This window comes from Callionymus lyra, chromosome 18 (genome assembly GCF_982586985.1).
Source record: "Callionymus lyra chromosome 18, fCalLyr1.hap1.1, whole genome shotgun sequence".
Taxonomy (NCBI): domain Eukaryota; kingdom Metazoa; phylum Chordata; class Actinopteri; order Syngnathiformes; family Callionymidae; genus Callionymus; species Callionymus lyra.
In genome coordinates, this window is record NC_141835.1 from 6,362,959 (window position 1) to 6,387,149 (window position 24,191).

The 24,191-nt window shown below is 36.9% G+C and overlaps 2 protein-coding genes across 2 annotated transcripts; one reads left to right on the top strand and one right to left on the bottom strand.

Moving 5' to 3' along the window:
• Nucleotides 1-958: 958 nt before the first annotated feature.
• On the top strand, nucleotides 959-15,197 carry tmem62 (transmembrane protein 62). Its single transcript, XM_087779306.1, has 13 exons — nucleotides 959-1,393; nucleotides 2,771-2,882; nucleotides 3,788-3,925; nucleotides 4,136-4,181; nucleotides 4,450-4,591; nucleotides 7,345-7,469; nucleotides 8,248-8,370; nucleotides 8,440-8,595; nucleotides 9,712-9,871; nucleotides 9,934-10,132; nucleotides 11,416-11,511; nucleotides 11,576-11,694; nucleotides 12,899-15,197. Exons 1-13 carry the CDS (start codon nucleotides 1,187-1,189, stop codon nucleotides 13,232-13,234), a joined length of 1,959 nt encoding a protein of 652 aa, XP_087635432.1. The 5' UTR covers nucleotides 959-1,186; the 3' UTR covers nucleotides 13,235-15,197.
• Nucleotides 15,198-16,587: 1,390 nt separating this feature from the next.
• ptgr2 (prostaglandin reductase 2) lies at nucleotides 16,588-22,974 on the bottom strand. Its single transcript, XM_087779860.1, has 7 exons — nucleotides 22,655-22,974; nucleotides 20,034-20,344; nucleotides 19,796-19,966; nucleotides 19,521-19,730; nucleotides 16,940-17,149; nucleotides 16,842-16,881; nucleotides 16,588-16,778 (listed from the first exon to the last, which is right to left on the bottom strand). Exons 1-7 carry the CDS (start codon nucleotides 22,689-22,691, stop codon nucleotides 16,714-16,716), a joined length of 1,044 nt encoding a protein of 347 aa, XP_087635986.1. The 5' UTR covers nucleotides 22,692-22,974; the 3' UTR covers nucleotides 16,588-16,713.
• Nucleotides 22,975-24,191: the final 1,217 nt, after the last annotated feature.

Consider the following 24,191-nt stretch of genomic DNA (forward strand, 5'->3'; position numbering starts at 1 on the left):
TCATTTGTGCTATTGTTTATCTTAATATAATGTTTATGTATGTTTAATCTTTTTTTTGTGAACTGCTGCGACTACACAAATAAGGAAAAAATAGAGGAAGAGTCACAATTGTCTGTTGGTTTCAGCAATACATACACTTTGACCTTGTGCTTGATCACATGTGTTTTTGAGATGTTATCACATGAACCATTCTGCGTGACACCTGTGGTTCCATGACCACATTGTGAGGACGTGACTGTGAAACGTATTATGAAGGACGATAAATGACTATTACTAAGTATAAATAAATGTATAAATAAACGTATAAATGACAAAATGTGTATTTATATGAAAACATAGCTCCATTCTTTGATAAAGTTAAATCAGATCTTATTTTGACATTTTGACATTTTGATATATTGATATTTATACAAACATTTATTTATACATTTATACATTTTGAAACGTATTTATACATTTATTTATACATAAGTATATATATATTAAGTATATTTATATGTATCGTCCTTCATAACTTATATGCGTTTGGATTCAGTGCATCCCATTTTCCCATGACAATTAAAAACACATATAAAAGGGATTAATTAACATTTAGATTTTTAAATTCACCCTCATGTTGACTAAGATTTGGAATTATTTTCAGTAATATGTATCTTTTTTAGAGTTATAGACAAAAAATTCATGTTCATTTAATATTTTGTACTCGTTTAATTGTTAAATAAACCCCCGTTTTACACATTAATGTTACACAAGACAAACGTGTTAATTCGATCGTGTTATAATAATGTCTAATAACGATCACACAAACCGAAACAACTCAAAACACGCTTTTTGTTGCGATCGTCCTCTCGTCACATGCCGATGACGTCACACCGCGCGCCGCAGGTCCCGAGCCGCCTAGCTTAGCTAGCTGCTAGCTGCTAGCTTAGCTAGCATCCCTCCTCCGCCGCCCCCCCACCTCCTCCTCCTCCTCCTCCCCCGGTGTCAGCCTGAATGAAGCCCACTCCTCCTCGCGTCTCCTGCGGCAGGATGTCCGCCTGACTCCCCCCCTCCTTACCTCGACATGCAGCTCCGTGGAGAATGTCTCGCTGACGACACGTCGACTCTCCGGTACTGAAGCGTCTTCTTCCCCCCCGAGAGACAAACGGCGGCGTCCAGCCTCCCCTCGTCGCCCCCCCGCCGGAGGATGCTGAAGCTGTTCGGGGCGCTGGTCCTGGTCGGGCTGGTCCTGGCGTGCATCACCTCCTGGGTGCTGGACTTCTACGACACCGCCTGGCACCCGAAGCGGAGCCTCCGACACCCGGACCCGGGCGAGGAGAACCCCGGTCCCGGTCCTGGTCCTGGTCCTCCATTTCCCTCCGGCGAGTTAAACAACATGTTCTGGTTCATCCAGGTGAGAGAAGTCTGTCTGTAGAAAGTCCTAAACATCTCACCCGGAATCTATTGTGTGTTTAGTTTGATTCTACTTTTTGTTGTATCTATTGTCCTCGACTGACTGCCTGAAAGGGGTCACCGGACACAGAAGTGGGTCACTGACCATAAAGGTGCAACACAGCAGGTTGAAGTCGGACTTTGCTCCTGATCTCTGGTCCAGAGAAAAAAACACGTGTTTTGCAAAACGTATTAAATACAAAAAAAAGAAATTAAACTAATAAATCAAAATATAAGAGAGTAAAACAAGTAACTTGTACATTAAAGTGTGAATATACAAATTAAATAGTTATTTCAATTAAATAAATGTGAATGAAATAACTAAAGTGTTCATAAGTGTCATTATACTCTTCTTTTTTTTAGTTAATGTAATAACTTTAATTTACTGGATTAATACTCAGTATTGATTGATACTCTACTACTGGTACAAAAAGAAATCACAGGATCAAATGTTCTTAAAATGTGTAACAAAAACAGCCCAAAGACAACATTAGAGTGTGTCAGAAACATGTACTAAAATATATTATTTTACTTTAGTAGTGTGTGCACTTGTACTTCTTATTATTGTTGTCGATATATATTTTATTATTATTATTTTTTTATATTATTATTGTATTTCTTATATTATTGTTTATTATTATTCATTTTTCCTATTGTTTATCTTGACATAATGTTTATGTCAGAAACATGTATTTTAAAAGTAAAATATATATTTTTTACTTTAGTAGTGTGTGCACTTGTACTTATTATTATTGTTGTTGATACATTTTTCATTTATTAATTTTTAAATATTATTATGTATTATTGTATTTCTTATATTATTGTTTATTATTATTCATTTGTCCTATTGTTTATCTTGACATAATGTTTATGTCAGAAACATGTATTTTATAAATATATATATATATATATTCTTTTTTACTTTAGTAGTGTGTGCAGTTGTACTTCTTTTTATTGTTGTTGATACATTTTTCATTTATTAATTTTTAAATATAATTATGTATTATTGTATTTCTTGTATTATTGTTTATTATTATTCCTTTGTCCTATTGTTTATCTTGACATAATGTTTATTTCAGAAACATGTATTTTATAAATAAATATATATATATATATTCTTTTTTACTTTAGTAGTGTGTGCAGTTGTACTTCTTTTTATTGTTGTTGATACATTTTTCATTTATTAATTTTTAAATATTATTATGTATTATTGTATTTATTTTATTATTGTTTATTATCATTATTCATTTGTACTATTGTTTATCTTAAAATAATGTTTATGTATATTTAATACTTTTTAAAAATCTTTTTCTGAGTGTGATTGTGTTTGTTTTGAAAGGTGTCCGACATCCACATCAGCCGCTTCCGTGACCCCAGAAGGATCCCAGACTTTGAAAAGTTCTGTACGGACACTGTTGAGGTGATAAAGCCTGCTCTGGTGCTCGCCACAGGTACAAACACCAGTTAAACCTCAAGAACACTTGACTTAAACCACAAAAAAAGTCTTTAAAAATGCTATATCATGGACAGAAACACTTGTTTTCAAATGAGTAGAGTCCAGAAATAAATCCATCCCATTTCCCTAAGACATTTTCAGGCCATATTTCTTTATATGAGAGTTAAGAATAATTCAATTTTTACTGAAGGATAGTTTACCTTATGATGACTCGCGTTTAAATTTCAGTTCCTCTTATCAGTTCCTTTAAAAGTATGAAAATATATATGTTGTTTAAATGTGTTTTATTTGTTGTTCAATGATGTGTGTCACATGAAGCATCTTCGGATATCGTATATATATTATACGTATTTTTAAATTCAAAAGAGTTTTAAATATTTGTTATAAATGAACAATGTGTATTTTTTTAAACCTCCGATATATATGCTTTAAGAAATATAAAAAAAGAAGCAAATCAAGTTAAAATCATTGTTAAAATGTGCAAAAAATGACAATAAAGATTTTTTTTACCAATAGTATCTTTACCAATAGTAAGAATTTAAATCCAACACCCAACTGTACACAATTGCCAAGAGTACTACCTCATGGTTGAGAGTATTCCATGCAGTAAATGAATGAATGTATTTTTATGAAAGACATAACGTTTAAAAAGTTAACTTTAAAATAGTAATAGAAAAACTAAATCATAAGTAGTGATATATTTTTGTACACTAAATAGACCTTTAGTGTGTTATAGAAAGTTTATTTCACGTAATAATGAAGGGAAATCAGTTGTAAATGTGTTTTTAAAAGTTTATATATATATATATTTCTTGCCAAATAAAAAGTCAACGACCCCACAGTAAACATCGCCGCGGAGATCTTTTCAAGCCCTTCTCATGGTGACTTGTGTCCGAGCAGGGGATCTCACGGACGCCAAGACGGAGAGCAAGGTGGGCTCCCTGCAGCACGAGGTGGAGTGGCAGGCCTACCACAACATCCTGAAGAGGTCTCGGGTGATGGAGCGGACCCGCTGGATCGACATCCGAGGGAATCACGGTGAGGACTATATTCTCGAGGAGCTGCGTTAAGATTCTAACGGGAATCGATTTCATCTCCTCTGTAACCAGACACCGTCTGTTGGATGAGAAACAAGATCTTTGCCACACAACTGCCATTAAACAAACCTATAATTGCTTCTGCTGGTTCTCAGTTCGACGCCCGTTATTGACTTGAGATCTTATTCTTTTAACTTCTTCTTTCCACCAGACGCCTTCAACATCATGTCACTGGACAGTGTGAACAACTACTACAAGTGAGTATCAAGACATTGACGTGTTAATATCCTCATGACTTTCAGTTCAAGCCGAAGCTACAGAAGAAAACTCGTTTGAAACATGAGAAGTTGTTGAGTTACTTCGACCAGAATAGATCTGAATGAGTCTCTAATGCAGTTTGTTTGTTTCTCTGAAGCCTCGGTGAGGAAACTACTTATCTGTGTAATACTGAAGACAGGAAAGCGTCACTTATTCACCGTATAAACATGTCGGTGTTGCTAACGAACGGCTTTCGTTTGTCATCAGAAAATATTCAGTTAATCAGAAAATCGGCTCCTTCCACTACGTACACAAAACTCCCTTCGGCAACTACTCCTTCGTGTGTGCGGACGCCACTCTGACGCCGGGACCCAAACGTCCCTACAACTTCTTCGGGATTCTGAATCAGGTGAGAAATGGATCTTTTTCTATAATTCTTTTTGGAAGAGGCAATGTTTGAGATTGAAAACAACGTTTTTGGCGGCCCCTAGTGTCCGAACAGGAGGGCTTTCTTTTTTTCATGTACTGTTACAAATTTAATTTTTTTTTACCAATAGCTATTATATGGTTTATATTTCAATAAAGTTGTGTAGAATAAAATAATTTGATTTTTTTTAAATGTACATTTAACATACATATAACAAATATTCACAGCGTCTGTTCATTCTCGTGTTGCAATTAAACTTCAGGCCACTAGATGGCAGCAGTCGTCATCTTTAGCTAATGGAACAAGGAAATGCAGAGAGATCCCTGCGATCACTGAGAACGAGAGGATACAGTCGACTCCCCCGCAGCTAAAGGAACAATAAACTGATAAACTACGCACTTCTGCACTTAATATTTGGAGTGCACAAGTGCGTTCAAAAGGACAGAAAATTGAGTGTGGATCGACTGATACTTTCCCGCCATAACGGCAGCCATCTTAGATGACGCCAAACGGAAGCTACATCACTGACGACGTGTCTTCTGAGCAGATACCGACGTAAATGTCTCGATAAAACAATGATTTGACCACAAAAGAACACGACAACAATAATAACACAATTAAACACAACTTAATAACTTGTTTAATTTGGAGAAAAGTGCTGTCAAGTGTCTACGATAGTGTTCCAACTTCTGGTTTCAACCAGTGTTAAAAAGTAGTAGAAGAAGAAGAAGAAACTGTCGAGTCATTTCCTCTGAGTTTTGATTTGAGACAGTACTAGCCTATCGTAAGTGCATTGTCTTACAGTGTACTGTAAAGCAGTGCATTTAGAGAAGTGCGCAATTTGAGACACCGCTTGAGATCTATGACTGAGGACGAGAGGATACAGTGGTCCCTCTTTTGGACATATTTTGGTTTGAAAACAAATGAAAGCAGTTACGACTTCGTCAGGAGTCATGTGGTCTGTAAATACTACAATACCAGAGTCAAGTACTGGACAATACTACGAATATATACTTGTTACTACAGTATCACTATATATTGTATTGTTGCCTTGCTTTGAGAAGTTGTTTTGTGTGTTGACGTCTGTCCAAGCATGTGATGTGAATCAGTTAGAACACTTAATTAAAGAGCCATTTCAGAAAAATACACTTTAACGTCCAAAGTAGATCATTCTATCATCTGCATAGACGATGAAATGCATGTGAACGCACCTCAAAACTCACTTCCATGAGGTGCTCATGAATGTATAAGCAGAGCTATAACCGCTGTATGTAGTTATTCATTAAACCTTCCGCTTCTCACTGTCCTCTGATTATTGTGTTTGACTTTTTATGATTAGATAAAGCTTCAAAATGTCGACCTTTTGCGTGTTGACTCCGGGTCAAAGGTTGTGAACGATCAGGAAAAAGTTGAATTACTGAGAGTTAGTTAAACGGATTCATCGACAAAAATACTTCATTGTCTCCTGAATGTTCATGGATGACGTGGACAACTGTTGCGCAATAGCAGGTCTGACTGAATGGAAAACAGCTTTAACTGTTTAATTAACCAGTTTTTTTTCTTCTGGTTGAAGCAACATGGAACAGATATGAAGGTGTGTCCCAACTGTTTCTGATAAATTACATCCATCTGCCTTGGAGACGATCCCAGACGTGGGTCTTGATGTAATGGACGTCGTGTTCTGTTTTGAAGCCTTTTTTTATCAGGCTGGACTTTTTTTTATAAAATGTCTTCGGCTTCTTTTCAATTTACTAAAACTACATATATATATATATATATATATATATATATATATATATTTTTTTAAATAAATTTCCTTTCAAACACAGTTATTTTATGAGCTGTTTCCTGAAACAAACGCGAGGCCAGTGGGCCACTTTCTCTCCGTCACTTAACCATATTTGGACCATGCGATTAAAAAAAAAAAAAATCTTATTTAAATGTTTATTCACCAAACAAACTACGTTTTTTCAAGTTGAGGTTATTAATCCAAACAGAAGGTTATTTAACAGATGGTGGTGTGCTCCACTCTTTAGTGGTGGTGAATAGAGGTGTGTATTGTTAAATCTGTTGCAACAGAGGCAACAATACAATGATTTTGATATACTGTGATAATGTAGTAACAAGGATATATTTGTAGTATTGTCGAGTATTTGACTCTGGTGTTGCAGAATTTACAGAAATGACTCTTGTTGAAATCGTAACTGCTTTCATTTGTTTTCAAACCAAAATATGTCCAAACATCAGCTTTAAAAGCTGCTGGAGTCACTGTATCCTCTCGTCCTCAGCCATCGCTAAGATTTCCCTGGATTTCATTGTGTAGCTGTGGAGGCCGCAATGCCATCTAGCGGCCGGATGTTTAATTGTTTTATTTAATGCACACTTTATTGAAAAATAAACCATAACACAACTATATTAAAAATAAAATATAACTAAAAATGAATTTAAAAATTCAACATATTGTTGTATATCAAGTGGTGGAAAAGGACAGTTTTTTTCCCACCAAAAACTGATGCAAATCTTCCTCCCAAAAATGCCAACTTTAGTTCTTTCAAGGGGTTTTAAAAACTTTTGCTGTCTCTGTAATTGTGTTGGTATTGAAATCAAATCTCAATTTTTATGTTTCTCAAGGTTTGTCTAATATTAGATGTGTTTGATATGAGATATGTTTGAGTTAATCTTACCTTTCATTTAAAGGATACATACATTTTTATTTCTCCATTTTTTCCCCACAGACTCAGATTGATCAGTTGGACACGTTAAGAACTGAGAGCTTGACAAGCAACCAGTCGATCTGGTTCGGTCACTACACCACCTCGACCATCGTCTCTCCTACGCCGGGCATCCGGGAGGTGATGAGGTAAGAAGAAGAACCAGACCTCAGATACTCTCCTGCTGCTGGGTTTTTATTTAAACTCTGCAAAAACCTGTTTTACAACATCGCGCTTTGGGGGTGTGAGAAAACATGGATACACCAATATATATATCTTTTTTTTTACTTTACTGTATTAATATTTAACAGCACTGTATACATTCATTTATTTTAAATAAACAGTTTACATTTTTATTCAATTTTATTATTGGGAGGGTGAGGGGGTTTCAAATATTTTTATTTTATTATAGTTATTTTATGGTTTACACTTCAATGAAGTGTGTGTAAAAAAAAAAAAAAAAGTTTAAAATTATAATTAACATGCAAATATTTTTGCCGTTTTTTTTCTTTTTAATTGTTGTGTTGCAATTAAACTTACGGCCACTAGATGGCAGCAGTCACTACGTCTTCCGCAGCTAAAGGAACAAGGAAATAAGGAGAGATCCTTCCGATCACTGAGGACGAGAGGATACAGTCGACTTCAGCCGATGTTTGGACATATTTTGGCTTTCAGTTTTATTAAATAAACCAAAAGACAGTTAAACAATCATAAGATTTCACTAAAATCCAGAATCCCTCAAAACAGTTCTGAAAATGATGTATCGAAATATTTCGTGTCGATTCATATCGTGAGCTTTGGCTCAGCCCCTCTCAGTGAAAGCAGCACTTCAGATTTGTTAGTATGTCGTACATCATGGGAAAGTTTTTTGTTTGTTTTTTCATTTTCGTCAATATGTTGTTCACCACAAACTCTGTCTGTCTCCAGATCGGCGGTCGCCTACCTCTGTGGGCACCTGCACACCCTGGGGGGCCTGATGCCGGTCCTCCACAGTCGACACCCGGCAGGGACCCTGGAGCTGGAGCTCGGCGACTGGATGGACAACCGCAGGTTTTTTTTTTTAGTTTTTGTGGCATTATTACGTGTTTAAAAAAATAAATCTTACACACTTGTGTTCAGGTACAGGATTCTTGCCTTCGACCACGACCTGCTGAGCTTCACCGACGTCACGTTCGAGCAGTGGCCAGTGGTTCTCATCACCAACCCAAAAGATGCGCAGTACCTGCATCCCGGAGTCGAACCTCTGAGTCGGATGAAGAAATCTACACACATTAGGTTTGTTCTGCGTTCATGTCTGATTGCGTAGCATGTGGAGATCTACAGTCTTAAGCTAGAAGAGAAGCTAGAAAAGCACTTGGACGGCACATACCTCCCCCAAGGAGAGCAATAGCCTAATAAAACTCTGCATATAATCAACATTTTGTCAACATTATTTTTTGTAGCTAGTTAAAAACTGAGATGGACATGTGAGCAGCAGCGGTGAGGAGCCATACAAGTTAATGACTTGAGTAATCTCTGGGTCTCGGTGACCCAAAAGGCCCCAAAACAAATGTGCTTGTGGTATCCCTTGTGTTGTCTCTGGGTCAAGAGGTACGCACAACGCATTCGTTTAAGGGGCTACCGGGTCACCTTGACCCAGAGACAACACAAGGGTTAAAATCGTTCTATATCTAGATGTAACTGCATTAAAAATGTAAATCAAAGTTGAAATCCCAGTTTTATTTTTAACAAAAGAAATGTCATTTAAATATGTTTAAGAATATTTTTAGTTGTCTTACATTGTTTTGCAAACGTTGAATACAAATACAGTCTCCTTGGCAGAGGTAATAAGATGATGGCAAAAATCCCAACACGACAAATAACGTTTTTTAACCTTTTAAAAGCTTCTCAAAGTTTTTTTTATAGGTTTTTAGAATAAGGCCTTAAAGGGAAACAAATGTGAAACTCCAACTCTCCTGACATGTAGTAAATGTTCTTCCTCTCCAAGATCCCTCATCAAGGCCATGTTTTCAACTTATTACTTTATAAAGTTCGTCTGAAATCTGGGCGAACGAGAGGTTACGAGAGTCCATTATGACATAATAACAACTTCACTCCTCCTCCAGCCAGCTGTGATCACGCCCGCTTTGTTTATACAACGAGTCCCTTGGAGGTGTAGACTTCCGGGATTGATGACACGCAGTGACTAACCTCACTTTTGGACCAATCACAGCAGAGTGGGTGTGGTTTCAGTGGGCGGGGCTTAAGATCAATTTCAATATATCAATGAAAAGAGTTTTGTACAAACACACACTGATGAGAACAATAGAGGTCCACGACCTATTTAAGACCCTTAAGTCAACACTTAAAGGTTCTGTTCTTGACTGACCCGTGTATTGTTTTCGTTGGCAGAGTCTTGGCGTTCTCAGAGTCTCCCATCACGGCGGTGCACGTGTCCATCGACGGCCAACATCTAGGACACGCCCACTCTGCTGGAGGCCCCCTGTTCGTGCAGCCGTGGGACCCCTCCCTCTACCTCGCCGGGCTCCACACGATCCGGGTGAAAGTGGAGGTGGGTGCGGCGCTGGTGTCGGTGTAACTCCTCCAGACTCACGATGTCCTTGTGACTCTCAGGACGCCGCCGGACGCTCGGCGCTGCAGGAGCGACGCTTCACTCTGGAGCAGGACGTGACGCCGAGCTTCAGCTTCTTCCAGTCCTTCATCCTCCTCACGGATCACTACGTCCTGGGCAGAGTGGCCTTCTTGTTCATCGTCCTGCTCAATGTGGGGGTTCTGATGGCCTTCAGAGTCATGCAGGTTCCTTCCTGTAGAGGTGAGGATGTCAGAGCTGTCAGAATTATTGTTTTAAATTTAGATTCAAAAATGTATATTTGAAAATGTTGAATTGTTTTCATTAAATAATTAAATTCTACACTTTCTTAACTAAAACGTTTTAATTTTTTTTAATTCAATCATTTAATTCAATAATTTCTATATTAAAATGTTGGATTTTTAAATTTTAATTTTTTTTAAATTCAATAATTTCTATATGCAAAGGTTGGATTTGTTTTCAATTCAATCATTTAATGCAATAATTTCTATATTTAAATGTTGGATTTTTAAAATGTAATTATTTAATTCAATAATTTCTATATGAAAAGGTTGGATTTGTTTTTATTTAATCATTTAATTCAGTAGTTTATATTTGAAAAGGTTGAATTTGTTTTTATTTAATCATTTAATTCAATTGTTTTTTATATGAAAAGGTTGGATTTGTTTTTATTTAATCATTTAATTCAGTAGTTTATATTTGAAAAGGTTGAATTTGTTTTTATTTAATCATTTAATTCAGTAGTTAATATTTGAAAAGGTTGAATTTGTTTTTATTTAATCATTTAATTCAATTGTTTATATATGAAAAGGTTGGATTTGTTTTTATTTAATCATTTAATTCAATAATTTCTATATTTAAATGTTGGATTTTTAAAATGTAATTATTTAATTCAATAATTTCTATATGAAAAGGTTGGATTTGTTTTTATTTAATCATTTAATTCAGTAGTTTATATTTGAAAAGGTTGGATTTGTTTTTATTTAATCATTTAATTAAATAATGTATACATGAAAAGGTTGGATTTGTTTTTATTTAATCATTTAATTCAATACTTTATTTATGAAAAGGTTGAATTTGCTTTTATTTAATCATTTAATTCAATAGTGTATGTTTGAAAATATTTTATTATAATCAAACTTTTTTATTTTTCACACAGACTTTGATTCTAATGAAGAATATATATTTTTTAATATTATATTTCAATATTCTTACATTTATATATTATTTTAGGTCACATGATCGCCAGTGCGTTGCATGATTGGCTTCAAGTTTGGATCAATTTTTTTAATACAATTAGTAAAAAATAAAACAATTCAACCTTTGATAAAGCAAATTTTAATAGAATTATTGAAGAAAAAGATTCTTCAAAAAACAACATCATTCCAATAAAAGTTGAAACTGATCTACTTTTATAAAACACGTGACTGTATCCTAAATTTAAACAAAAGTCCCAGGAAGTGCAGCCGCTCTGTTTGTTTACATTCTTCTGCTTCTCTTCTCAGGAATGTTCTCTCAGGCCTTCATGTCTCTCCATCTCTTCAGCAAAATAGACATTTTCTTCTACTCGCTGCTGCTCTTCAACCTGTGCACGGCCTTCGGTGAGTCGGTCTCGACCCGTGAAGTGGAACCAAATAGTTTTAAAACGCCATTTTGTGTCTCCAGGCCCGTGGTTCGTGGGCGAGGTGATCGACGGGCACCGGGGGGCGTGTTTCGCCTTCGGCGTCTTCATCGACGGACACTTCCTGGAAGGAAGTCTCACGTACGTCGTCGGCGTCAGTCAGGTACGACGGTTTGTAAATAACTTTATTTATAACGCAGAGTCGACATCGGCTGCGATTTCCATCACATGTTAAATCACATGTTTGATAGTGGGTCACCGGAGGATTAAGGGGTGGGGGGGGTCGTGTGTGTGTGTGTTTGTTGTGTGTGGGGGCTGGGGTGGGGGGGGGGGGGTTGGCAAGCCACACAGCTTGGATCGGTGCCTGCAACCCTGCTCTGGATCAGAGCGCTAGATGATCGAAAATCATTCACAGACAAATAATAATAAAGCGTTTATTTATCTGGACATATGTCTCCGAGTTAGAGGTCTTTTATAACTCCCATGATGCACTTGGACAAGCTCTACAGTGGTCAACAAATCTTTCATATTGTTTTAAAGATTAGTAGCTTGTTTGGACAAAACATACTTTAAACTGTTTTACTTTTGTAAAGTACTTTTTGAAGTACAAGTACACACAAACTTTTGTGCTTTCTTCACAACAAATCATGGATCAAAGGTGTATTTATTATTTATCGGACACAGTGATCGTTTGTGTCGCAAATAAACCCTCTTTTTAATAAGTGGGCAAAAAATAATGCAGTTTAATTATTTAATTAAGTTTATAACCTGGTAAGAAGAGTTTAAAATGACTCACAAAAGCAAGCGGTGATGATACTTTTAAACCTTTTCACAGGTTTTTTGTTTGTTTTTCTAACAGTGTCTGGGATTTTCTTTTTACTCAAAACTGCCCAGTTTGACCTTAAACTTTAAACAAATGACTTTTGACTCATTTTTCCTACTACAATACACTCTTTGTCTCACTCCCACTCTTTGAACTCATCCCTGCGGCCATGAGGTCAAATATCATGAGGAAACCAACACTTTTAATTTGTATTCATTTCTATGACTAATTCCTCTTAATAAGACTATTGGGTTTTTGTTTTAGGACTTTGTTTCTTTTTATTTTGCCATTTTTGTGAGAATTAAAAGTGAATATAAAACATATTTGGAGGAAAAAAACACAATAACTTGATATTAAATGTGATATAAAATACAATAAAAGGTTAAAAGGTTTGAACTCTTCCACTAATGATCCGCTGACAAGACCGTTGACCTCTTGACCCCTGTGCCCGGGTGAATCTTGGCTGTGATTGGTCGCCCGGGGTTCTCTCCTCTCGGGGTGTTGACGCGTCCGACTGACCCCGGCTCTGAACGCTCTCCTCCAGCTGCTGTTCTTCAACATGCCGCTCACCTCTTACCTCTGCTGGAGCCTCCACCAGCGCTGGCGCGGGAACACCTTCCGGTCCCACTTCCTGCGGCCGGCCCGGCGCTGGCGGCCCGTGGCCGTCCACCTGCTCATGCTGCTGCTGCTCTCCTGGCAGGTCTACTCCTGCTACTCCCTCTGGGAGACCTACGGCCTCATGGCCTTCTTCCTGTCCCCGGTCCGCACCTGGGCCCTGGCGCTGGGCCTGATGCTGGTCCACCGGGCCTGGACCGGACCCGCTTTCTCCCTGGCCCGCGCCTCTCACCCGCCGGACAGTAACTGCACGTCGCCGTCATGACTTCCTCCTCCTGCGTCTCCGAACCTCATCTTCTTTCTGTTTCCTTATTATGCATGTGATCGTCGACCCGACATATTGTACAGCGTGAACACACGTTAACCACTATAGGTGACAACCATTGATCACTCGAGCACTTTTGTCGTTTTTTTTTGTTTTCTTTTTTTGGGAAGTGTTGCCTTGGCCGCCACCTCACCACTGCCAGATGATGACATCTTTTATTGATTTATTGATTATTGATTTTCTCTCGTCGTCGTGCCAAACCTATGACGGTTCGTCAGAATATTGAATTATTGAGATTAACAGTTAAAATGTTGCATCTTTTTAATTGAAAAGTTGTTGTTTTTTAAGCGTTTTTTTTTATTATTGAATTAAATCATTTGTTTTTGTGGAATAATCTAATTAAATTATATGTATATTAGAATGTTGAAAACTGTAATTATTGATTTTTAAAAATGTATTTTTTTGTATCTACACATAGAGTTTGATATTGTAATTGCAATAATCCCCAAATTCAATATTTTGATATTTGTAGCCTTTGAATTCAATTTAAAAATAATAGTTCTGCCGAACAAAAGGTCACATGATCACCTGCCCGTCGCGTGATTGGCTGAAAGTTCAATGGACTAGCTCGGTACTTCTTTAAGTGTTGTCTGGAGGAACCGTTATACACATAAACATCTTTATATTGAATTTAAAAGAATACGAATAAAAAAAATATTCGGTTTAAAATATTTATTTTTGAATTGTTGGACTAACAAAATGTAAAAAATATCCATTGAACCCTTTTTAAAATTAAATTATCACAGTTTCTTTAGACAAGAGGCGGGGGACACCCTGGACAGGACGCCAGTCTGTCTTTTCCTGGGGATGACTGAGGACGAGAGGATACGGTCGACTCCAGCAGCTTTTAAAGCTGAATGTTTGGACATGTTGTGGTTTCAGAAACAAAATATGATTTGGAAAAATAAAGAAAAAAAGTTAATACAGTTCTGACAAATACCGTGATAGGAAAACTGTATCCTCTCGTCCTTAGTCATCGCGAAAGACAGAATGACCACTGTCATCTAGCGGTAGTATGTTTAATTGCATATAACATCTTTTTATTTGATTTAAAAGACTACAAATTAAAAAATATTCAGTTTTAAATATATATTTTTTGAATTGTTGTACTAACATCTAATAACTGTAAAAGTATTGACATTTTTTAAATGCAATTATTAAAGATAATTAACCTTTCAATATATAAGTAATGAAAATAAATATTTCAATTCACAAATTATTGAATTAAATTACTTATTAATTTATTTATTGCTTAGAAATGTATATTTTGTTTAAATAATTGTGATGTTAAATTCAATCATTCAATATTCTGATGACACCGATTTACTTCTTTTTTTTTTTACTCTAAGATGTTCAAAACAAAAGTTTCACCTTCATATCAAAGCTTCACCAAAACCCCAGAGAAGCGAGGTGCGTGTTTCTCAGGAATGTTGAACCGTCAGGATTTTTTCTACCCACCAGTGGCTCAGTGGACGAGGAGGTCGGTGCTGGATTGTCGTAGATGTCGTTGAGAAGCATCTTGTTATGATTATCGTGTGATTTACTTTCTGAATGTTTTGCACTGTAGTAATGACGGGAAGAAGATGGTAGTTTAATGTGTGAAGATGTCTTTATTTATGGTGCCTGGCCAGTTTAGAGGAGAGAGAAAGGACGTTTAAGAGTATTTATGATGGAGAGATTTATTGACGAGCGTCCACCAGGGGGCGTCCTCGAGGCAGATTTAATTTACTCGCCGTCTCGATGACGGGATAGTTCCGCACGCACCCGGATGTGAGCGTGACGTCATGTGCACTAGAGCGACGGTTTGTTGAACGAAGAGGTGTTGGTTTCCCAACTAAACACTTGTGAAGCAAGTGTCGTTTTTTAAATCAATGGTTTATAGTGTTGTGGAATAAAATGTTCATTCAAGTACTTTTGTTTGTCTGTGTCAAGATTGGAGCCTCTTTTTTGTTTTTAATTATAGCTGAACTAATGTAGATTTCACACTTTTTAATACACTATTACACAAAGTTACGTGAGTTAGTCAAATCAGGGAGCAAAATATACTGTAGTAACAAGGATATATTTGTAGTATTGTCGAGTACTTGACTCTGGTGTTGTAGAATTTACAGACCACATGACTCTTGAAGAAGTCGTAACTGCTTTCATTTGTTTTCAAACCAAAATATGTCCAAACATCAGCTTTAAAAGCTGCTGGACTCACTGTATCCTCTCGTCCTCAGTTGTAACTGCTTTCATTTGTTTTCAAACCAAAATATGTCCAAACATCAGCTTTAAAAGCTGCTGGACTCACTGTATCCTCTCGTCCTCAGTCGTAACTGCTTTAATTTGTTTTCAAACCAAAATATGTCCAAACATCAGCTTTAAAAGCTGCTGGACTCACTGTATCCTCTCGTCCTCAGTTGTAACTGCTTTCATTTGTTTTCAAACCAAAATATGTCCAAACATCAGCTTTAAAAGATGCTTGAGTCGACTGTATCCTCTCGTCCTCAGTTGTAACTACTTTCATTTGTTTTCAAACCAGAATATGTCCAAACATCAGCTTTAAAAGCAGCTGGAGTCACTGTATCCTCTCGTCCTCAGTTGTAACTGCTTTCATTTGTTTTCAAACCAAAATATGTCCAAACATCAGCTTTAAAAGCAGCTGGAGTCACTGTATCCTCTCGTCCTCAGTTGTAACTGCTTTCATTTGTTTTCAAACCAAAATATGTCCAAACATCAGCTTTAAAAGCAGCTGGAGTCACTGTATCCTCTCGTCCTCAGTCATCACCAGAGTTTACAGACCACATGACTCTTGACGAAGTCCTAACTGCTTTAATTTGTTTTTCAAACCAAAATATGTCCAAACATCAACTCTAAAAACCGCCACTGTATCCTCTCGTCCTCAGTCAGCGCGAGGATGTCCACGCTGCGGATGCTATGTCTGCTGCCATCTAGCGGCCGGAAGTGTAATTTTAACACGACATGAATGCTTTGAATATGTGCATGTTGAAAGTAAATAAAAAATAAATAAATTGATCCCAGTTTCTTAAGTCAAAAAGCGGGGGAAACCCTTGGCAGGACGCCAGTCTGTCTGATCCTAAGGATGACTGAGGACAAGAGGATACGCACGATTTCCTTGTTCCTTTGGCTGCGGGGGACGTAACGACCGTTGCCGAAGTTGAATCGCAAACACTTGAATGGAAGAATGCTGTGAATATTTGAACGTTATTGTTCAAAAAAATCGAATAAAAAAATCTTTACAGTGACAAAAAATGTTAAAGTTAAAAACAACTTTATTCGTAATAGTTCGACTGACATGGTTCTGTTATTAGTGTTAAAAAATACATTAAAAGCAGGTCATGTGTCAAGTTAGCATCAGAAAGTGAAGCTTATTATCTAGTGTTGACGTTCCATCAGAGGGAAGCGACTCGCCGCTCTTACTCCGATATCTTTATCACCTGCTTCCCGATGTTTCCTCCTTTCATCATCGAGCAGAACGCGGCTGCGAAAGAAAAGTCAAGAGTCAAGAGTGATCGATGAAAAAAAACTAGCATCATCGTCTCACCTCCCATGTTTTCAATGCCGTGTTCGACGCTCTCCAACACCTGCGGCGACACCAGAGATGTTCGGGTCAAACGGACGCAACGGTTTTCCTTCGCTCACCTGGATCTGTCCGGACTTGACGGCTCCGCTGAGCTCCTGCAGAGCAGCGTCTGCTCCGCTCAAGTGGTCCAGGACCATGAAGCGTTCCCTGGTGATGTTCTTCCTCCTCAGAGCGTCCTGGGTCGCCGGGGTCAGCGGCGGAGGATACGGGACGTCCTTGTTGTACTGAGATATTTGTCCGCACAGGATCACGTGTCCGTCGCTGTTCATCTGTGGAGAAGACATTTTAAAACATTGATGTCAAACATTGCATATTAAACGCAATTGAACGTCCTGCCGCTAGATGGCAGTAGTCATTCTATCATCCTCAGCTGACGATACCACGCGATGACTAAGGACGAGAGGATACAGTTTTCCTATCATGGTATTTGACAGAACTTTATCAACTGTTTTCTTTATTTTTCAAATCATATTTCAATTTTTGAAACCACAACATGTCCGAACATCAGCTTTAAAAGCTGCTGGAGTCACTGTATCCTCTCATCCTCAGTTGTAACTGCTTTCATTTGTTTTGAAACCACAACATGTCCAAACATCAGCTTTAAAAGCTGCTGGAGTCACTGTATCCTCTCGTCCTCAGTTGTAACTGCTTTCATTTGTTTTGAAACCACAACATGTCCGAACACAAGCTTTAAAAGCTGCTGGAGTCACTGTATCCTCTTGTCCTCAGTTGTAACTGCTTTCATTTGTTTTGAAACCACAACATGTCCAAACATCAGCTTTAAAAGCTGCTGGAGTCACTGTATCCTCTTGTCCTCAGTTGTAACTGCTTTCATTTGTTTTGAAACCACAACATGTCCAAACATCAGCTTTAAAAGCTGCTGGAGTCACTGTATCCTCTCGTCCTCAGTTGTAACTGTTTTCATTTGTTTTCAAACCACAACATGTCCGAACATCAGCTTTAAAAGCTGCTGGAGTCACTGTATCCTCTCGTCCTCAGTCATCCCCAGGATCAGACAGACTGGCGTCCTGTCCAGGGTGTCCCCCGCCTCTCGACTGAAGAAACTGGGAAAGCCCCCCCCCCCGCGACTCCCATAAGCAAATAAGCTCTAGAAAATTAATGGATGGATATTTCAATAAACACTGAAATAAATCAAATTATTGGTATTTTTAAATTTACAATTAACGTGCACTTATTCACACCATTTATTTTGTGTTAAAATTAAACTTCAGGCCGCTAGATGGCAGCAGTCATTACGTCCGCAGCATTGACATCCTTGCGCTGACTGAGGACGAGAGGATACAGTAACTCCAGCAGCTTTTAAAGCTGATGTTTGGACATATTTTGGTTTGAAAACAAATGAAAGCAGTTACAACTGAGGACGAGAGGATACAGTGACTCCAGCAGCTTTTAAAGCTGATGTTTGAATATATTTTGGTTTCAAAACAAATGAAAGCAGTTACAACTGAGGACGAGAGGATACAGTGACTCCAGCAGATTTCAAAGCTTATGTTTGGACATATTTTGGTTTCAAAACAAATGAAATCAGTTACAACTGAGGACGAGAGGATACAGTGACTCCAGCAGATTTCAAAGCTTATGTTTGGACATATTTTGGTTTCAAAACAAATGAAAGAAGTTACAACTGAGGATGAGAGGATACAGATGACTCCAGCAGCTTTAAAAGCTGATGTTTGGACATATTTTGGTTTCAAAACAAATGAAAGCAGTTAGGACTGAGGACGAGAGGATACAGTGACTCCAGCAGCTTTTAAAGCTGATGTTTGGACATATTTTGGTTTCAAAACAAATGAAAGCAGTTACAACTGAGGACGAGAGGATACAGTGACTCCAGCAGCTCTTAAAGGTGATGATTGAACATATTTTGGTTTGATAACAAATGAAAGCAGTTACAACTGAGGACGAGGGGATACAGTGACTCCAGCAGCTTTTAAAGCTGATGTTTGGACATATTTTGGTTTCAAAATAAATGAAAGCAGTTAGGACTGAGGACGAGAGGATACAGTGACTCCAGCAGCTTTTAAAGCTGATGTTTGGACATAATTTGGTTTGAAAACAAATGAAAGCAGTTACAACTGAGGACGAGAGGATACAGTGACTCCAGCAGCTTTTAAAGCTGATGTTTGGACATATTTTGGTTTGAAAACAAATGAAAGCAGTTACAACTGAGGACGAGAGGATACAGTGACTCCAGCAGCTCTTAAAGGTGATGATTGAACATATTTTGGTTCGATAACAAATGAAAGCAGTTACGACTGAGGACGAGAGGATACAGTGACTTCAGCAGCTCTTAAAGGTGATGATTGAACATATTTTGGTTTGATAACAAATGAAAGCAGTTACAACTGAGGACGAGGGGATACAGTGACTCCAGCAGCTTTTAAAGCTGATGTTTTGGACATATTTTGGTTTTAAAACAAATGAAAGCAGTTACGACTTCGTCAAGAGTCATGTGGTCTGTAAATTCTGCAACACCAGAGAAAAGTACTCGACAATACTACAAATATATACTTTAGTTACTTTTAGTTACTACACTATCACAATATATCGTATCGTTGCAACTGTATCTTGACAAATGTTTCCTGTTTTTCTTAAGTCATAATTTGAATCTAGTGTTACCTGTGCAATGACAGCGTCACTGATGGCTCCGCCCACGTTATCAAAGTAAACATCCACCCCCTCAGGGCAGCTCTCCCGGAGTTTCAGGGCGACGTCGTCCTGACGGTAGTTGACGGCTGCAGTAAAACCCAGGTCATCCACCAGCGCCCTGCACTTCTCCTCGGAACCACAGATGCCGACGACCCTGGTGCATCCGTCCAGACGTCCCACCTGGAATGAAGCTGATCCTTAGAACCATACGTTGAGAGGTCAGGGGTCATATAAAGCGGGCGTACCTGTCCCGCCACCGAGCCGCACGCCCCCGCCGCCCCGCTGACCACCAACGTTTGATTGGACCCTTTGGACACGTGACCCTTTTCTCGCATCCCCAGAAAAGCGGTAAGTCCGGTCATGCCGACCGCGCCCAAGAAGTAGGACAGGTGTCCGTCGACCAGGTCGGGATTCACCTGCGAAAGACGGTGAAAAGGGTCAGAATGAAACCCCCGTATTGACGCCTTTTTAATCCCCGAGAACCTTCTGCAGAAGGCCTCCGCTCAGAAGAGCCCGGCTCTGCCAGGGCCAGTTGAACGAGGTGACGACGTCGCCTTCGGCGTAGGCGCCGTGACGACTCGCTTCCACGACCCCGACCCCGCCGCCGTCCACACACTCGCCCGCCCTCCACGGAGACAAGTACTCGGCGCCGGTGTCTTCGTTCATCCTGCACCTCATGTAGGGGTCCACGGAGAGGTAGAGCGTTCGAACCAGGACTTCTCCATCGCCCAGGTCGGAGGGGACGCTGGTCTCCTCCAGGCGGAAGTTCTCGGGGACGGGCGCCCCGTTTGACCCTGCACGAAAGTCGCAAACACACGATGCAAACGTTGGTACTTTTGTGGGTAAATCTAGCCAATCAGAAGCCACACAAGGCGACATCGTAGTGCAGTCATGAGCCACAATTAATCTAAATTGTTAACGGTAAATTACCTAAACTCCCTTTAGAAGTATAAAATAAAGTTCCAGCTTTCAAATAAGGGCATTGAATAATCTTTAGTATCCCTTTCATACTCTTTACTGATACAAATGTTTATTAATTTTTCTATGTTTTGCATCTACCCATTATTTTGTGTCATAACTATTGATTGTTGAATAAAAGTCAGATTTTTTAAATCTTAATAGGTTATAACGGCAAGTTTAGGATGCTTTTAACCAAATACTATCAATGACTTACAATCATCACCTGGGATCTCTTCTAGAGGATGCAGAGTACTATCATAACATTTGATTTTAGAGAAATATCTCATTAAAAACATCATATTTTAGCTATGTTATGTACATGTAATTGTCAAATATGACAGGTTTATGATGCTATACATTAATAACGATCCCAAGTTAATATTAATATTGAATCAAATTCTTCTAGAGGATGCAGACTACTATCATAACATTTGATTTTAGAGAAATATCTTATTAAACATCATATTTTAGCTATGTTATGTACATGTCATTGTCAAATATGACAGGTTGAGGATGCCATTTATGAATAACGATCCCAAGTTAATATTAATAATTGAGTCAAATCTCTTCTAAAGGATGTGGACTACTATCATAACATTTGATTTTAGAGAAATATCTCATTAGAAACATCATATTTTAGCTATGTTATGTACTTGTAATTGTCAAATATGACAGGTTTATGATGCTATACATTAATAACGATCCCAAGTTAATATTAATAATTGAGTAAAATCTTCTAGAGGATGCAGACTACTATCATAACATTTTATTTTAGAGAAATATCTCATTAAAAACATCATATTTTAGCTATATTATGTACTTGTAATTGTCAAATATGACAGGTTTATGATGCTATACATTAATAACGATCCCAAGTTAATATTAATAATTGAGTCAAATCTCTTCTAAAGGATGTGGACTACTATCATAACATTTGATTTTAGAGAAATATCTCATTAAAAACATCATATTTTAGCTATGTTATGTACTTGTAATTGTCAAATATGACAGGTTTATGATGCTATACATTAAAAACGATCCCAAGTTTATATTAATAATTGAGTCAAATCTCTTCTAAAGGATGCAGACTACTATCATAACATTTGATTTTAGAGAAATATCTTATTAAACATCATATTTTAGCTATGTTATGTACATGTCAGTGTCAAATATGACAGGTTGATGATGCCATTTATGAATAACGATCACAAGTTAATATTAATAATTGAGTCAAATCTCTTCTGAAGGATGTGGACTACTATCATAACATTTGATTTTAGAGAAATATCTCATTAAAGACATCATATTTTAGCTATGTTATGTACTTGTAATTGTCAAATATGACAGGTTTATGATGCTATACATTAATAACGATCTCAAGTTTATATTAATAATTGAATCAAATTCTTCTAGAGGATGCAGACTACTATCATAACATTTGATTTTAGAGAAATATCTTATTAAACATCATATTTTAGCTATGTTATGTACTTGTAATTGTCAAATATGACAGGTTTATGATGCTATACATTAATAACGATCCCAAGTTAATATTAATAATTGAATCAAATTCTTCTAGAGGATGCAGACTACTATCATAACATTTGATTTTAGAGAAATATCTCATTAGAAACATCATATTTTAGCTATGTTATGTACATGTCAGTGTCAAATATGACAGGTTTATGATGATATTCATGAATAACGATCCCAAGTTAATATTAATAACTGAGTCAAATCTCTTCTAGAGGATGCAGACTACTATCACGACAAGATATCATGATATTTATAAGTAGAATTTTAGACAAATAGATATTAAAACGTCATGTTTTAGATGTTTTGTGTATGTCAGTGTCAAATATGACATGTTTATGAAGCTGTAAATGTATTTTTTCCCTAAGTTAATATTAAGACTTCCTCATATATCTTCTAGAGGATGTTAACTACTATCACACAGAATATCATAACATTTCAAAGTACAATCTTAGAGAAATTCATAATTATACATCATATTTTTACTATCTTGGTCATGTGACATTCATGATGCTATGGCGCTGGCATGAAGTTGAAAAATGTTTCTTAGTTCACGCTTGTCTTTTTTTTTTACTTGTGTTTTATGTCTGACGTGTATTTGTTTTATTTACCTGGTCTGGAGTTTAGAACGACTCTCTGCACTTGCATCGCTGCAGGATCAAAACAAACCTCTGCACACAAAATACTTAGATTGCACGGTTTTAAATGTGCAAATATTATTGCGTTTTTTGTTTTTTTTTAAACGTTGTTTGGTTGCATAAATGAACTTTAAAGGTTAAAGCGTGTCAACATCTCTGGAGGTGCAAGGTAGTTCCGCTGCAACGACTTCCGGGTTCGTTTGCTTTCCGTTTGGCACTTTCGCAACAGGAACTCCGTTATCGACAGTAGCATCAAACGATCAAATTGTTATCTTTCCACTAAAATAAATGAACTTTTATCAACGTCCATGCAATAAAATTGTGGAAATAATTAAGTATTTAATATTTTAAATACGCGTACATTTTTTGATTTCACCTTAAATAGAAATAATAAATTATTTAAAAAAACGTTTCATGTTCCATGTTAACTTTGAAATGGATGGGCACTAACTGCGATATATTTTTCGTTAATTAAGTTTTTATTTTATTTAATTAAAATGAAATCAAAGTACAATTTTTTTAACTAATAAAATCTATTGGGAAAATATATATATTTTTTATAAATACATACTAAATGATATCTACAGAAGTACGGTGGCCCAGCAGTGCAAAAACGATTTAACAAAATTACAATTTCCTGAAACAGATGAACCAACTCTTAAACAAAATTACCTAAAATTATACGTTTTATTCACGAGTTTATTAACATTTATTTTATTTGAGTTTGTTTCATTATTTTGTGCATTTATTTAGTTTGTAAATGTATTTCATTAGTTTGTACATTTTCTTTATAAGTTTGTAACCTTATTTCATGAATATGATCATTTATTTTATGGGTTTGTTTCATTATTTTGTGCATTTGTTTTATGAGCTTGTAACTTTATTTAATTAACTTGTACATTTGCTTTATGAGTTTGTGTCATTATTTTGTGCATTTGTTTTATGACTTTCTTTCACTATTTTGTGCATTTGTTTTATGACTTTCTTTCACTATTTTGTGCATTTGTTTTATGACTTTCTTTCACTATTTTGTGCATTTGTTTTATGAATTTCTTTCATTATTTTGTGCATTTGTTTTATGACTTTCTTTCACTATTTTGAGCATTTGTTTTATGACTTTCTTTCACTATTTTGTGCATTTGTTTTATGACTTTCTTTCACTATATTGTGCATTTGTTTTATGACTTTCTTTCACTATTTTGTGCATTTGTTTTATGACTTTCTTTCACTATTTTGTGCATTTGTTTTATGACTTTCTTTCACTATTTTGTGCATTTGTTTTATGACTTTCTTTCACTATTTTGTGCATTTGTTTTATGCCTGTCTTTCACTATTTTGTGCATTTGTTTTATGACTTTCTTTCACTATTTTGTGCAGTTGTTTTATGACTTCCTTTTACTATTTTGTGCATTTGTTTTATGACTTTCTTTCACTATTTTGAGCATTTTTTTTATGACTTTCTTTCACTATTTTGTGCATTTGTTTTATGACTTTCTTTCATTATTTTGTG

Bases quoted from the DNA above. Each gene is read 5' to 3' on its own strand.
- ptgr2 (XM_087779860.1), bottom strand. From the start codon at position 22,691: ATGCAAGTGCAGAGAGTCGTTCTAAACTCCAGACCAG. The intron at 19,967-20,033 runs GTTCTCGGGGAT...CGTCTTTCGCAG, and splicing joins GCGGAGGCCTTCTGCAGAAG to GTGAATCCCGACCTGGTCGA. The intron at 16,779-16,841 runs GTGAGACGATGA...TTTCTTTCGCAG, and splicing joins CGGCATTGAAAACATGGGAG to CCGCGTTCTGCTCGATGATG.
- tmem62 (XM_087779306.1), top strand. From the start codon at position 1,187: ATGCTGAAGCTGTTCGGGGCGCTGGTCCTGGTCGGGCTGGTCCTGGCG. The intron at 8,371-8,439 runs GTTTTTTTTTTT...ACTTGTGTTCAG, and splicing joins GACTGGATGGACAACCGCAG to GTACAGGATTCTTGCCTTCG. The intron at 10,133-11,415 runs GTGAGGATGTCA...TTCTCTTCTCAG, and splicing joins GCAGGTTCCTTCCTGTAGAG to GAATGTTCTCTCAGGCCTTC.